At 35.2% G+C, this 15,672-nt stretch overlaps 1 protein-coding gene across 2 annotated transcripts in view; it reads right to left on the bottom strand.

The window, feature by feature from the left end:
• Positions 1-15,672, bottom strand: part of LOC117105811 (dynein heavy chain 12, axonemal-like) — a 49,631-nt gene that overhangs the window by 14,013 nt on the left and 19,946 nt on the right. For both annotated transcript variants that reach the window (XM_033247104.1, XM_033247113.1), the window contains exons 20-45: positions 15,340-15,486; positions 14,597-14,842; positions 13,805-14,034; positions 13,209-13,392; positions 12,570-12,794; positions 11,887-12,069; positions 11,389-11,508; positions 10,882-11,073; positions 10,541-10,689; positions 10,273-10,411; positions 9,633-9,799; positions 9,292-9,484; positions 8,515-8,795; positions 7,918-8,178; positions 7,353-7,545; positions 6,795-6,956; positions 6,351-6,545; positions 6,124-6,257; positions 5,550-5,970; positions 5,130-5,351; positions 4,405-4,618; positions 3,898-4,066; positions 2,798-2,945; positions 2,218-2,363; positions 1,488-1,702; positions 411-603 (exon numbers count right to left, since the gene is read on the bottom strand). In XM_033247104.1, the coding sequence (XP_033102995.1) occupies positions 411-603; positions 1,488-1,702; positions 2,218-2,363; positions 2,798-2,945; positions 3,898-4,066; positions 4,405-4,618; positions 5,130-5,351; positions 5,550-5,970; positions 6,124-6,257; positions 6,351-6,545; positions 6,795-6,956; positions 7,353-7,545; positions 7,918-8,178; positions 8,515-8,795; positions 9,292-9,484; positions 9,633-9,799; positions 10,273-10,411; positions 10,541-10,689; positions 10,882-11,073; positions 11,389-11,508; positions 11,887-12,069; positions 12,570-12,794; positions 13,209-13,392; positions 13,805-14,034; positions 14,597-14,842; positions 15,340-15,486 (5,129 nt within the window). The remainder of the gene's footprint in view (positions 1-410; positions 604-1,487; positions 1,703-2,217; positions 2,364-2,797; positions 2,946-3,897; positions 4,067-4,404; positions 4,619-5,129; positions 5,352-5,549; positions 5,971-6,123; positions 6,258-6,350; positions 6,546-6,794; positions 6,957-7,352; positions 7,546-7,917; positions 8,179-8,514; positions 8,796-9,291; positions 9,485-9,632; positions 9,800-10,272; positions 10,412-10,540; positions 10,690-10,881; positions 11,074-11,388; positions 11,509-11,886; positions 12,070-12,569; positions 12,795-13,208; positions 13,393-13,804; positions 14,035-14,596; positions 14,843-15,339; positions 15,487-15,672) is intronic.

Below are 15,672 nucleotides of genomic sequence, written 5' to 3'. Positions count from 1 at the left end.
CTGAAATGAATAAGTCAATTATTTTTGAAGGGGTGATCTTAAAAGAAACAATGGTAATTAGTTGGTTTATCCAGTATATTATTCCCTAAGTATAATGAATAAGTATGATCCAATGAGAATAAACAAGCAGAAGAAATATTAGCAATATTGCCCAGCTCAGAGGGGGTAAATATCATTTCAAAGAGTACTAAAACTTGTATCGGAAATATATCAATAATATTTAGCAAACATTTATCAACTGAAATAATGAGCATGAATAGAATCTTTCAGAATAATGATCATTAATTATTTTTTAAAATACACTACAACAGCAACTTTATCAAATTATTGGATAAAAAATTCTTTAGAAAAATTAAATTAAATTATATCAGTAAAAGCTTTCGAGTCTTTTGCTAACATTTTTATCTAACCTTTCTTTTGCCACAACGATTCCCAGCAGTTGATCCTCCAGACCATCCTGTGTAATCATGAAGTTGAGCAGAGACACCTTCGTTGCCAGCTCCGGCAAGTAATGGGGGTTACGCAACTTGGTGGTTATGTAGAACCGGAAATCCATGGAATATTCAATAACATTCTCACCGAGTCTCAAACAGTCAACTCCACCTGAAACCATTATCCAAGTTATATACATGGTCAGTACGTCATGATGTAAATGATGCTACATTTAAAGCTTATGTTGCATAAAACAACCAATCAAGATTGGGAAGATAATAATGTTACATTTTTAGTACAAAGGTGGATGAATATTAGTACAAAATTTATTATAAACATGTGATGTAATGTAATTAAGTTTATAGAGAGCTTTATAGTGAAGTCTCAAACAGCTTGAGGTGTGGACCAGCTTGTAGAGTAACATGCTTCTCCCTAAGTGTTTCTTCATGTCTGAGCTACCAGAGAATAATAATAAATAATAATTCTGGATTTATATAGCGCCTCCCGTTGACACAACCTCGAAGCGCTTGAACATTATTACCCCCAGATCACTGGATCAAGCACATATGGAACACACACTCAAGCCCCATAGGGGAATTCCACAATGTTGCAGCTGTATTCAGCGCAGGCTGTGTTTGAACCTACCAGGTACCCACTTGTACTCCTGGGTGGAGAGAGACAACTGTAGATAAAGTGCCTTGCCCAAGGACACAAGCGACTTGCACAGGGGCTGTATGAACCAGTACACCGGGGTGACCGCCCTACTGGTCTCAAAAGATGTACTGGGATTTTTTAAAGTTCACATAAGCCAAATTGTGTACACTGGGCCTACGGTTTATAGTCCTTATCCAAGAAGACTTGTTCAACTACCAGAACCATTTGCGGGAATGCTGTTTCAACCAGTCAATTATGGCCGTACGTTGTGGCGTCCCTGCCTTAAACGCTCGGCCATTTGACTTGCATCAACGTGCGAAAATGCTTTTGAGTATATATAATCAATATCAATGTTATGATCATTCTTATTTCTGCAAACGGCCCTGCTATCATAAACTGACCTTGTTTAAATGTCTGCTTCAGAAGAAGTGGTTCTAATGATGGATCAAGTTCTTCTGCAACATTCTCAAGAAGGAGAGGAGTTCCAAACTGGATGCAGTTTTCCAGTGTTCTCATGTAGTCACCATCAGTCAATTTGATCACAGATAACTTGTTGTCACGCTCAGAATTCTTCACCCATTTGTTGGCTTGACCTTGCGGATCAATCATCAACGGCCTGTAAAGTAACCAATGAATAATGGAGATTAATTATATACAAGTGGTATTCTCACAGTTTCAGAAGGTGGCATGCACTTCCAGTGCTCTTCTTCAAATCCCAGTGCTGGGTTCAACACCTGCAAATACCAGGTATTTATTTCTGGAAACCAAAAACACCCAAATGCCTCATAATAGAACTGAGTTAATATAGACAATCATTCCATCAAGTGAAATAGTAATAGCGAAATATCCATACCTCCTTTTTTGTATTTTGTCTACATAATTATTTTTTATCTATCTTTTAAATTAAAAATTGATTTGTGATTTTTTCCCTTTTATGGCCATTTTAAGTTAACTTTAAAAGCTGTAATGCTCTGATCTAGGAGGTAATGATATCAATCTTTATTATTGTTCTGATGATGTAAAGTTAAATAACTTATATGATTATATCATTTGAGAATCTTTAATAAAAAAAAAAAAAATGTTATCACACAAATCATATACTAGTATGTTAGTTGGATTATACAGTCTTACCATCTTCTGGCATTGTCCACTATGACACCATTATCAATAGAGAAACTGTCGGTAGGTAGACCATTGATGTTCCAGGCTCGAATCTTCACTGGATCCCCAAGTGTCTGGCTCAGTGAAAACTGGTCAGAACATGGAATTTTCTTATCCTAAAAATTGGAAAAGGTATTTAAATTCTATTATTAGTGTTACTGCAATGCCTATTTACTTTTTACGTTAGCAGATTTTGTCACACAGCGATATAGTGTGTACACTTTTTGTGGCTTGAAATAAAATCTGCACATGCACATTTACAGGTTCTGAATTTACATTCGAAAGCGTATTATTATTGTTATTATTATAATGCATAGTTTAGAATCCAGAAGTTAATTAGGCGTGATTGTTTTGAGGAAACACAGTTTATTAAGCCATATAAAGTCCCACAACATTACAATTCATTAAAACATCGCATGGTCTTATTTATTTCTAAAATGTATGCAACAACTTATTTTCACTAATGTAGCAATGGCAATACACGAAAATCAAGCTTAATGTGACTGAATCCTTAAAAAAAAAATAAATAAACAAATAACATTATCATTACCTGACATATCTTGGTCCAGTCATTGGTGCACTGCACTCTGAATGCGGACGTGAACGCTCCAAGGTAAGCTATGACACCGGATGAAATGAGCACATCCCCCATAATGTTATCATAGGTATGCTGCAGTGTCGCAGCCGCTACGGTCCACCTTTAAAAAATATTAAAGAACAGTATTATTATTATATTATTAGTATATTATTTGTTTATAAAGCCTAGTTTCCATACAATCGCTACACGCTATTGCCAACAGCTTTGTCTTCTTCTTATCGAGTCACTACGTAGCTAGTGTGTATGATCTAGCTTACGTAGTGTGGTAAAAGGATTCGCAGGTAGGACGGATACCTGACATGGGCAGCTACGTAAACGCTCCTTCTGTGGCCGGACAGGGGACTGGAAAATGGACATTCGGTGATGCTGATTGGTTGTTCAAATCGGGGAGCCTTCCTGATTGTGTCAGGGACTGCTATACAATACAACGATCGCATTGAAAACACTGTAGCGACAGTGTAGTGATTTTAATGAAACCACTTAACACATAATGTGTTATATATTATACTTTATATTCCCCCATGGTTCATCTAGAGCTGTGTGTTTTATCTCTAGTATGGCCTTGTTTATCTATGTCTGCTAATTAACAGCAAATTAAAATCTACTTTACTACTTTGTCTTATCACTATAAGATTAAGATGAATAACAAGTGTAGCCCACATTTATAGTCTGCTATAGAACAATATAAAAGAAATGACAGAAGCACTTTTAAGACTAACAATATAGGATTTATTTCTAGCTTTCGTCCACACAGTGGACTTCATCATATATGATTAGGATAAGGTGTTTATGATCAATAAAGTCATTATTATTAAGCCACAAGTGAATTGTTTATCTTTCAACCTAACTGAGAATTCCCTTTTGATTTTGGTGCATCAACATCTGTTGTTTTAGATAGTTATCCTAGGACCTTAAAAAATGTTGTTTTGGTTACTTTTGTTACCCCTGTTTTTTCCAAGCTGTCACCCCATCAACATAATCCTTGTGATTATTAATATTTTAAAAATTAGATGCAGTATAGTTTAGTCCCAATTCTTTCTAAAATACTATACCTGTCTTTTTCACCTCCAAGTCCACCAATTAGCTTCTCAGCTCTTTCAAGTTTCTTTGCGCAAAGATCAACCTGTTGTTCCAGCTTTTCTTTCTTCTCGGTCATCTCTTTGAAATTACTCTTGAGTGTTTCTAATCGATCAACAACATCTTTCAACTCAGCTCTTTTTCCTAATGCAAGAGATGATCATACATTGTTACAAACAAGAATGCTTATTGACAAAAACAAACAATAATTCATTTCCTGGGTTAAAACAACAAATAATGTTGAATGTTTATATTCAATATTGCTTGTTATATTTTTTTCTTTTTTAAAAGAAATAGAACAGCATATATTGCAGGCATGGTTATACCTGAGAACAAGATAAGACAATACATCTTTTAATTCTCAATATACAGTTCTGTAAACCGCTAGTGATGTCATGGGACAATAAGTATATTTTTGGTAATATATAATTTACAACATGAGGTAGGTTAATTCCAGTGCAATTATAAATAGCATTTGTTACCATTCAAGATAGCCATTGTCTGTGTGAGTTCTTCCTCAGCTCCCTTAAGCTTCTCTTTCTTTGGTGCTACAACCTTCGCTACTCTGTCGTATACCTCCATTGCCATCACCCACTTGCACAAACCTTCAGCAGCTGAGGAGGCTTTTGCTACTTTCACCGGATCAAATTCAGGATTGGACGAATACTCCAATCTAATCTTCTTCATAATATTAGTCTAAAAATAAAAGTGAAATTAGCTAACAGCATTAAATAGATTTGGCTTGCATCATTTAAAAGTTTCAAATTCAAATATTTTTGGTAGCTTATATTTTCTGATGTAAAACCTTCCAAACTATCAAATATGCTATGATGTGCGGTGCAACCATATTAAGAAGTGATTGATCGTGAGAAAAGGTTGAACTTTGATCAGATTAACTGATACATGACTGCTTGCGTACTTTGACAATACAAACGATCATTGCAACTCAGTGTTCACATGTGCAGACAAAGACTTGTAAATTTTAAAGTCATTGGCGCAGATGACTGTACGTGGTGTAACTATGTCCTAGTTCTTACGGTCGTCATACAATCAAAATCTCTCTATTATACTAGTCCTAATATTTGATGTCAAAATGTATAATGTACAATTCTGACATGATGTGGGAATGCCTCTTTGATGTCAATGAACTTGGTAACATGTTGCGGTAATGAGATAAGTAACAGGCAGCAATCAACAAAACACTTACACTTATATTATCCTTGTCATAAGTCTTCAACATATTGAGGAAGTTCATATCACCCAAGAGTTTCTTTGAAGGTCCCCAGTAGTCTAGTATCTTGCCACCGGTACCAGCAGGATCATTAATCTTTTCTGGTTTGATGTCTTTCATGATGCACACAGCAGCCATGACCAGCCTCACACCAGGAGGAGGTTTGACCATGGTCTTCACAACAGAAATATCTGCCGGCTTTAAGATTCAAAAAGACAAAGTCAAACAGTTCAAAAGTTGAAGATCAATGGATTAATACAGACTAACATATTAAGCAAATCATGAAGGGCCTTGTAAAGTAAGCTGGTATGTGATAAATCAACAAAGGTCTGCTCATGACAGACGAATGAAAATGTGGGTACAGATGTTGAAAGCAGGCACAACACACATGCATACCTTGAGTGTGTTGAGAGCTGCCAGTGCAGCCTCTAGTGCAGGAATAGCTTCTGCTAGATCACTTTCACATTCATCTTTCAATGCCTGCGCTTCTGCAGCTTGCTCGTTGGCAGCAGCTTCCTCCTTCTCTACAACCTCTCTGGTGGCACTGACTTCAACAGACTCTTTTTCAATCACTTTCATCATCTTTTCATTCTCTGCCGCAGCAACAACCAGCTGAGGCTGGAGTTCTTTTAGTTCAATCTGCATAGAGCCAACTTGGGTTTCTGCAAAAGCCAGCTTGTCCAAACCGGTAACATAACGTCGTTTTGCTTTCATAATCTCGTCTCTTTTCTTTGTGACGAGTGTCTTAAAGGCTGATATCAGCTCCAGATATGAGGTTGGTGTCACATAATTGTGTCTGTTTAGCTCATTCAAAAACCTGAATTACAGAGAATCACAAATAGAAATGTTGTAAATAAAATTTAAAAAAAAAACGTTAGATAAAACATGACTTCTTAATCCAAGCAACTGCAATTTTGATATTAAAGAATATTTAGATTGAAATGCGATTTAATTTTGCCATCTCACTTACTTCTCAGATAGATTTCTTGCACTGGTATGAAAATGTTGGCAAATGTAGACAACTTCAGTTCTTTCCTCGTCCTCCATCTCAACATTCTCCAAGAATTTCATGGCAACTCTTTCCAAAGCATCAGCAGGCCAGGCCTAAAATTGACAAAAGTCGTATTCAAATTACACCTGTCAACAAAATTATTCTATCAAATTAAGTACTAGTTATTTTGAGTAACATGAACCTACCTGGAACCAATCGATTGTACAGCAATTGATGAGAGATGGAAACTGGCGAAGCCTGTTACGGAAGGCATCTCCAATCGGTGAGAATGCAATAATGATGTGAAGGTTTTCACGACATCGGTTGACAAAGAAATTGAAGAGAGCTAGCGGACTGAAGTCTGCATTTTTGTCGCCGGCTTGTGCGACAGGTCTTACTGCCTAGGTATCAAATAAAAAAAGTAGTTTCATTTATACAGCTCAATATTTTATTATAACTCATTTGAAATTTCAATATTTGAAAGATACAGAGTTGTTATTAATTGTCTGTTCGCAATGCAGCACAAACTAAACTGCTAAAGGACGGGAAAGGGCTGCGCTATGTACAGGTTTCTCAATATCAGAATAATGACCAAGGGTAATAATAACATTGTCAGCACCTGGATGGTATAAATTCCTGCACATTATTACCTCCATTAATTCCTGTTTTTCATCCACAGCATACAGATTTGGGACCTCACCAGTATTCAAAAGGTTGTCAATGTCTTCTAGGAAGGATTCCTCTTTGATCTGAGTGTCAGTAATTAAGAAAACGGTTGTCTTTCCAAAGGCACCAGCATTCTTTAACAGTGTCTGAAAAATTACAATTATTAAAAATATAATCAAAACAGCCCTTTTCTATACTGAAGTTATAATTTGAAAAAGTTAAAATACGAAAAATAAAGTTTTTTAAACACTATTTCTTGTACAAAATTCCACTTATCATGATAGAAATATAGACATGATTAGCATGACATTTAGTTGCTATAAAATATAGTGTGATCAGTGTAAGGTATAGCAAGAAATTCCACAATGAAAGTGTCTGAAAAAAGCAATACTGTATAATTATTTAAAACAGTGTTCTTATGCTCATTTTAGCATTCTCTGGTTCTAAAAATCATGTAATTCTTCATCAGTTTAGAGAAAGCTTAAGAATCACAGTATGTGTTCTTTTATAATCCATTACATTGAATAAAATGCATATCTTACTTTTAAATCTTCCCTCCACTCATTTTTGCCATAGCTTTTCGAGATCTCTGGCTGGAAGAGATTGAAACCAGACATTGATGTAGCCAGCCTTGTCAAAGACTGCCTTCCACTGCCTCCAACACCTACTAGAAGGGCATTACCACCAGGCTGTTTCAACACACGACAAATACGAGAAAGATGTTCCAAAACATATCTAAAAATAAGGAGGAAATAAACAAAGTGTTAAAAATGATTCAATAAATCATAAAGGCTTGTAGCATAAAGAAAGTTTTAAATAGAAAAGTGAGGCAAATACCCAGGTAAAGAAAAGTAAAAAAGTCAGCCCAAGCACTTTGAATATGTCAGCCCAAGACCTTGGAATTGGAAGATGAACTGGTATTAGGCCTGGTTTCCAAAAAATTGCTAATCTGTCACAAAAGCTATAGTCAACAGGATGTAGCAATTATATGAAAACCAGTTGAGTACCTTACGCATGCCGAAGGTTGACTCAATGTTGGTATTACAAACAATATGTACACCTTCCTTAAAACTCAGATAAAAGAATGTGAATTTGATAGTACTGTACCTGAATATAACTAGATTCATTGGAGTCTTGTGCATCTGATTATACTCAACTAGGCATGACTCCACAATGGAGCTAAACTCTTCCACAGACTTCACTTCCTGGTAGATGCGGTCTTCAGGCTCAGCATCTGCCACCAGGTAGTCGCCAAACATCAAGCTACGCATGTCGTCTTCAACTACTGCGCAGTTCGGCTTCGCCAGATGTTCAAATACTGTGTCAAAGTTGTCTTTGAAGACTTCTTTAACTAGGTTTTTACAAAGACTGAAAATGAAAAAAGATAAAAATATGAAAATAGGATTATAATTTACAAACATAATAATTTTACAAGACACTTGTTAGATATTATCCCAAAACTCTGTAATACTTTGCAGTTGTTTTCTTAGATCAAGGCAATAGTGGATATTCTAAAAGTAATCAATTGGCTGAAATAAAAGTTCACATATTTCACTTGTAGAAATCATAAAAAAAGAAGGCAAACTCCACTTGAAACTTCTCTGTAATGAATATTATGCTAATTCAATAGATTTTGCAGAAATATCATGCAAATGAATATTTGGGAAAAAAATGTGTCAATCTATGTATACAAGTTAAACTTACTTGAAAAGCCACAGTCTATCTGAATCCTCTATCAATCTGTCATAGAAAACCCGGAAGACTTCATGTACCCACAACCTAGTAAAAGTTCTCTTGTTTTCTATTGACGGCTTCTTTACTAACAACACACCATTCACGACACGAGCAAAATCGCGCAGATTGAATGTGTAATGTGATTTAGCTGGTGTTGGTAATAGGTTATCCATCGCTTGCTTGTACACTTCCATTGTACCCTGAACAACCATCGAACCACTAGTGAATATATCTGGTGGAAATTCATTTGCCTAAAATGTACAGAAAAAAACTTTGTAAGCTTATCCGACAATTTACATCTTGCACATAGTTTGATTCAAAAAATGCTAACACTGATATTTAGATGCAGAATTCTCTTCACTTGTTTATGTAAGTTCAGATTGTCAACAGATAATAATGTAATTGAAATGAAGTACAGTTTATATATTCAAAGCATCGCATTGTGGGTCATTTAGCTCTGATGTTAGCATTCTTGCTACATATGATGTTCATGACTATTTTGTTGCATTGTCCTTTTGGGATGCTAGTTTTAAGTTGTGTTCCTTTATTTTATCTATTTTTAAAATTTTATTTTATCAAATTCCAACAGTGACCAATGTCACCCTTTACAGGATTGAATAATAAAGTGTTTATATAAATATACGAAGTTTGATCATACACAAAAAGTGATGACCTTCTATTAGCTATTATTAGAGGTATTATGGTTTATGTGTAAAAAGACATTATTTAAATCAATCATAAACTCACCCTAAGATAATAACTGACAATAGAAGAGAAGATACGAGACATGGTCTCATCATTGAAAGGCGTGATTGACACAATGTTAAAATGACGGAGAAACTGCGGTGTGATTGGATTACGTCCTCCTCCAGGCGGCCCCATTGCGGATACAAACTGAAGATCAACTAACGTTATCTTTGATGTGTCTTTCTTATCATACCTGCAAAACAAAAGCAAAAAATATATTCAACAGTATCGAGGATATCGAACGATATCTCACTATTTAGTTTTGGCATTATTCGGTTTTTATGGAATAACAATCAGAAAAAAAAATCAGTGAGTAATGAAATTTCAGTAAATATACTTACCAGTTACCATGATCAAAATACTGCCTGAGCAGCTCAACTGGAGGCTGAGCTCCATACTTCTCTCTAGCTGGCATGTTCAGGTCGTCAACAAATATGACTGACTTCTTTCCCATAGGTGGACCGTACATACCTTTACGTCGCTTGTCTAATTTTGACATAATGATGTCCTATTAGAAATACAGAAAGAAATAATATGTAATTATTAACTGCTTATAAAAAATAGTGAAATATTTCTTTATCATATTAAAGTAGTCCAGTTCACTCTTAAAATGTTTCATATTCACAAGATCACATACATTTAAGAAAAGAATGCTCAGTGTAAAGAAAATATGCTGGTCGAAGCTAATAACCAGATAGGCGTTACTAAAGAGGGTACAGTAAATGTGTAGGTATTATGGGACATATTCTAAAATTCTTTAATCAACACACTTTCATTTTTCAATGCAGCTTCATTTGTTAACATAATCAGAATTAAGGTAACAATAAACATATAGTGTAACTAAGAATAAATTTGCCAATTTACACATGAGGATTGAGGAAAACTATGTTACATTTATTTAGTTTAATATAGTATTATTCATACTTTAATGTACAGTATACTCTTGAGTTGAATAATGTATTGAGGAAAAGGTGAATTTACCTGTGTTTGTCCAGCTGATGTCTGAGCTGAGAAGTTGATAAATAGTGGAAGGTAATCATCTTTCGAGAGATGATTCATCAATTTATCCTTCACATAGGCACTCTTACCTGTACCAGTGGGGCCAATAAAAATAATTGCCCTGCAAAGGTTAAAAGTTAATCACTATTATACATGATGAATTTGGGATATAAAAAAAAAAGATATTCACAACAGTATTGTTATATTTATCAAATTAAGTACAAAGTTGCTAGAGCTGGAAGCCACTAACCTTTGGTATTTAATGGACAAATTCAGTAGATAAGTGTAGCGAGCTGTATCCATTGTTGGCACGATGATTTCCTGAACTTTCTTTCCCTCAGGAATGGACAAGTTCTTGATTGTGTCATTCCAATGCACCCAACGACCTCTGGCTTTATACTGGAATAGTTACAAATCAGAAGAACCAATGTCATTGAAGCCTTAGCATAAAATTCCATTTTATTTTCCTAACACAGAACCTGTCGCTGGCTATTTCAAAATGTGTATTACCAAGCATCCTGACATTAGCAAATACAGTAAAAAAAACAAACAAATAATATGAAATGTGTTGAGTACTTCTTTGTAACCTACCTCAAACATGTAGTCATACACAAGACCATCTGGTGGAAAAGGAACCTCAATCTTTCCCCCAAGCTCAGCAGGAAAAGGATGCTCCTCTGCTTTGCCTGACATCAACTCTCGAAGGAAGCTGTCAAACTTTTCGCGACCAGGAGCATCGGAAGTTGCTCCAACAGACCAGACCAAAGAGAACAAGAACGTGCTCTAAAATGGAATCAATTTTAAAAACAATTTGGTTAGAATTTTGCAAACAGCCTCTGCACTGAGAGGGCCACTCATCAGGTATTCCTGTATACAGCACTGTTACCATTAATACTGAAGTACGTGTCTTCTTTAGAAGACACACAGCTGTCATTGACAGGATCCGTTGACTAATTTTCAAGATGTCAGTTATTAGACACATCTGGAAAGTTAGTCTCAAAGTGCACCTCATCATTACTTCTATTACTATTATTGCTCAGACTAACACAGCTATACAACTACTTTCAGTAGTATTAATCTAGTGGAAAGTGTATTTACCACAATCCAAATCTTGAGGTTTTTGTTCTCAGCTCCTTCTTTCATATTATCCTTGAGGAACATCCGTACCCAATGCATCAACGATTGTGCTAGGTTATTAACCATACTTGGAACATACTCCTGTAAGATACATAACAAAACAAATAATAACCTTATATATGATAAATTCATACATTCCTTTAAATCCAATAATTACTCATATTTGTGTCATTTTTTTTGGTTTATGTTATGATCAGTTTGGAATCACCAACTATCTATTTCTACAGTTTCTATTGGTATATTTTATATATGTAGGCCTGAATACATTAATTTAAGACTGTAAAGTTTATTCTATTTGACAGCAGTTGAAACTTTCTTTTGTTTGATAAATTGCAAATACCGTTATAAAAATAATACCCAGCTGTTTTTTTTTAAAATTACTGATCTATCTTTAATAACTGTAATTTAATTGAATCAGTTTTAGTTGCCATATGAATTAAAAAAATAAACACATCTTACCTTACAGTTCTTCCTAATAAAGGTTAAGCAAGGCTCTAGCAACCAGTTGAACAGACCCCTCATCAGGGGAACTTCCTTTTGTAAGGCCTCAGGTAAGTCATGCAGCCAAGACTCAAAGACAGGCCTCCAGCCCAAGTTGCTGGGCTCTAAGTAGATCATGCCACAGCGACTCACAGTAGCAGGCTAGAGAAGAAATAATCAACAGTATTTCCTTCATACAAAAAGAAACTATATGGATTTGTTTGTGTCATTTAGTGATTATCCTATAGCTATTCAACAATTATTAATAAATGATGATTTTTTTTAAATCTGAGACATGACCTTGTTATGGATTAGTAAATTCTTTTGATAACACCAATTTATTATACATAATTGCTATGTTTCGATTTACTTCCAGTAAATCTTCATCAGGCACTGAAACTGGTGCGAGCTGGTTTTTTTTTGTGTAACGTCGCTAGGTGGTATGTAGCCCCCTCAACCAGCAATGTCACACAAAAGACAGCTAACACCAGCTTTGTAGCAAGTAAGTCTTAACAAATTGTTTTAATCAGAAGAATTTACTAATCCACTACAATAAAAACCAGCCCGTGTTATTTGCAACAGAGATTATTTGTTCCTTTAAACTTGCTATAAGACATCAATTATACAAGTACATAGCAGTTTCATAACTGTTTCATACTCACAGATGCCTGAGAAAGATCCATTGCTTCGAAGATTAAACTCATCGTGTTCGACATTTGGATGATCTCGCCGCTCATCAAGCACAGCTTCTTGTTGTCGTCCAGTACCGTGTTCATACTCTCAATCCACAGTGTGTCAATCGGCCCATCAAATACCACCCACTTACGGTCAGGGGTCTCAGTGGACGCAAACTCACGGAACGTATTTGCTACTATACCATCTGTCCACTGTAATATAAAAAAACAAAACCATAAAATGTATAATTCACATACAGCTACAATATAGAAAAAAAAAAATATACTAGGCCTAAGTTACAGTAATCTCATAGGACAATTACAGTAGTAGAGCAGCCAAAACTTTATTGGCTTTGAATTCCGATAGGACTTCTCAAATATATCATTTAACATCTATTTCATTGTAATACAAAATTTCATTGACGGTATGTCTCAACTAGGTATACATGGATGTTTATTATTTCATTTATATATTTACTGCATATTAACCTATATTAATGCGAAAATCCTACTGTACGCACAATTATGCAAGCATGTGAAACCGATTCTCATTTTTCCAAGGTGAATTATCACTATTATAATTTAATGAATTAGTACTCTACAATGCAATTGTTATTCTTACTGTACCTCATGAGACACTGGATCAAACTGGCCAAACAGCTGCCCCATGGTTACCGATTTTGGATTAACCGTTCGGTAGATTACTTTCTCCTCTGAATTTAGGCCACGTTCGTGAAGCAGAGTAAGAGTTTCTGCCAGTGTATGCAGCACCTTTGTCTTGCCAGCGAAGGGTCCACCAACCAACATAAACCTTTTTACAAAATAAAATTAAAGTACATAAATTGTTTATGCCACAGATTATAACTTCCTAACATAGTTTAAAATTATCCTAATTCAGAAAATCTCCCCCTCTAAAAACTTCACAATGCATCACAACTGGAGGCCTCAGAGGCTCTTTGTTCACACCCTTCTCAGATTTGTTTAACCCCCTGTCGGAAAAATCCATGAGCCACTACTGTAAACAGTATACCATTGTTAATTATGTTGGCAAAAATGAACTTGTATTTCAAGTATTAAATTTGCCATGTGCAGTGTGCTCTTTAAATTATATTCGATAATGAGGTTTTGGAAGTTTTTTTAGCCAATGAAAGGCAAGCGTCTTAATCACCAAGTTTCACTCCAGAATAGCTGAATAAATATATTTCTAAATATCTGACCCTTACCCATGTCTGACAATCATCATCTCATATGTCTGAATAATCTTCTCCATGAAATTTTCGGTTGTTTGCAGGTTGTTCTTTTGGCACACCTCACGAACATTATCCAAAAACACTTTGTAGTCTGCTTGTGGGAGCACAACTCCCGGGAAGAGATCTGAGATGATCCCCTCAAATAATGGAATGTCGTGAGACAAGAACTTGGGCAAATTCACATCCAAAATTGACCTCAGCAGCTGTGTAAAGTGAAAATACAGATAAATCAATCAATCAATCAAAATATATTAAAACAGGTCATCCACAATTAAATTATGTTTAAATGCACTTTGAATTATTCACACAAATTAACTATTTAGCTTTTTCCTTGGAAATAATCACTTCTGGGAAAAAAAATATTTAGAAATTGGAGTCAAGTTTCCAATCAGGGACAAAGAGAAATTGATCATAAAAGTGTAACTTGCAAAATTAATGTATAGATAAATATAGTGACTTTATGAATGAAGATGTATTAATCCCTGTTCAGGTTAACAAATTTTCTTTGACAAAAAAACTGCCCATGTATAGTCATGATGTACCCATTTATGGTCATGATGTGATGTCATCATGACCATATTTAGACATGTCACATTTTCTTCCAATAAAATTTGATAGCCTAGACAAGGCTTTAGTTGTTATTACAAAGTAGTACGTAAAGGGAATATATGTGTGCATTGTGATGAATTATTTATGCATTGCATTCAGAAAATATAGAGAAAACAGTTATAAAATTAGCTGAACAATATAGCTAAGATAATTTACCAGAATGTCCTCATTTTCATCAGGGAACTTCAACTTGAGGTTACCAGCAGCAGCAAGGACAGCTTTTACTGCCCTCATACCGTAGTCGTAATGGAACTGTGAGGACAGCTGCTGGGAACACAAACTGTATGTGGTGACAATCTTCACTGACAAGTTACGAGCATCGATGAAGCCGTACGAATACAGCATGATCTCTCCAATCATCGCATAGTTTGGTACCATCATGGCTACTGTGCGGAACAATACCTACAAACAGAACACAATTTAGATAAACATGAGATGCCCTGAGATGTGCAGTTTCATTTTCTTCAAAGGTGTTCTCTATTGCTTTTTGTATTTACAAAAACAGACTCGATAAAAGGCATGTTCTCTTTGTACCTGTATATAATTTAACAGTACTCTAATGAGTTACAGAATAAAATGGGTAGACGATTCCTAAATGCAAAGAAAATGCAATGAGTGAAGGAAACAAACAAAATCGACAGCAAGGTCGGAGGAAGTATAAATTAATATACAAATTAATTTCACCAAAAATATACTGCAGAAATGTAGAGTTTTCAATTGTAGAAAAAATTACGTAGGTTAATCCAGGCAAGTATAAAATTAAGCTTGCTCTATGTATAAGATAATTAAAATGCATTTATTTATGTAATAAATACCATTTACATATTTTCCTCCATCAATCTACTCAAAAATGTATTGCGATAAATCTGCTTATTTGCATAAGACAAAAAATATCTCGCCTTAAGATTGTCAGGTAGTTCGGATCTTCCTGCATAACCTGGGTTCATCGTGATGGCAACAAAGCAGGATGGTCTCAGAACTAATTCAGTTCCTTCAAAAATGAAGGTCTCCATGTGAGTCATCACAGCTCGCTGGATACACAGAATCTGGAAAAAAAAAACAAATAATGCAAATAGACAAATATCAAGAAGTTATATGGATACCAGAAGGTAATAACAAAGAAATTTATCAATACCAGTAACGTACACAAGAGTTTACTGCCTGGTATCAAATGATTCGGACAGGAATACGCAGCGAGGAGGGATGGACAGAGGTCTAAGATGACTGTAATG

The sequence above is a fragment of the Anneissia japonica genome, unplaced genomic scaffold (assembly GCF_011630105.1).
Source record: "Anneissia japonica isolate Jap-2015-1 unplaced genomic scaffold, ASM1163010v1 scaffold640_len1575945_cov177, whole genome shotgun sequence".
In the NCBI taxonomy this organism is placed as follows: Eukaryota; Metazoa; Echinodermata; class Crinoidea; order Comatulida; family Comatulidae; genus Anneissia; species Anneissia japonica.
Note: the sequence above shows the minus strand (reverse complement) of the source record. Positions and strands in the feature narration are given on the sequence as shown.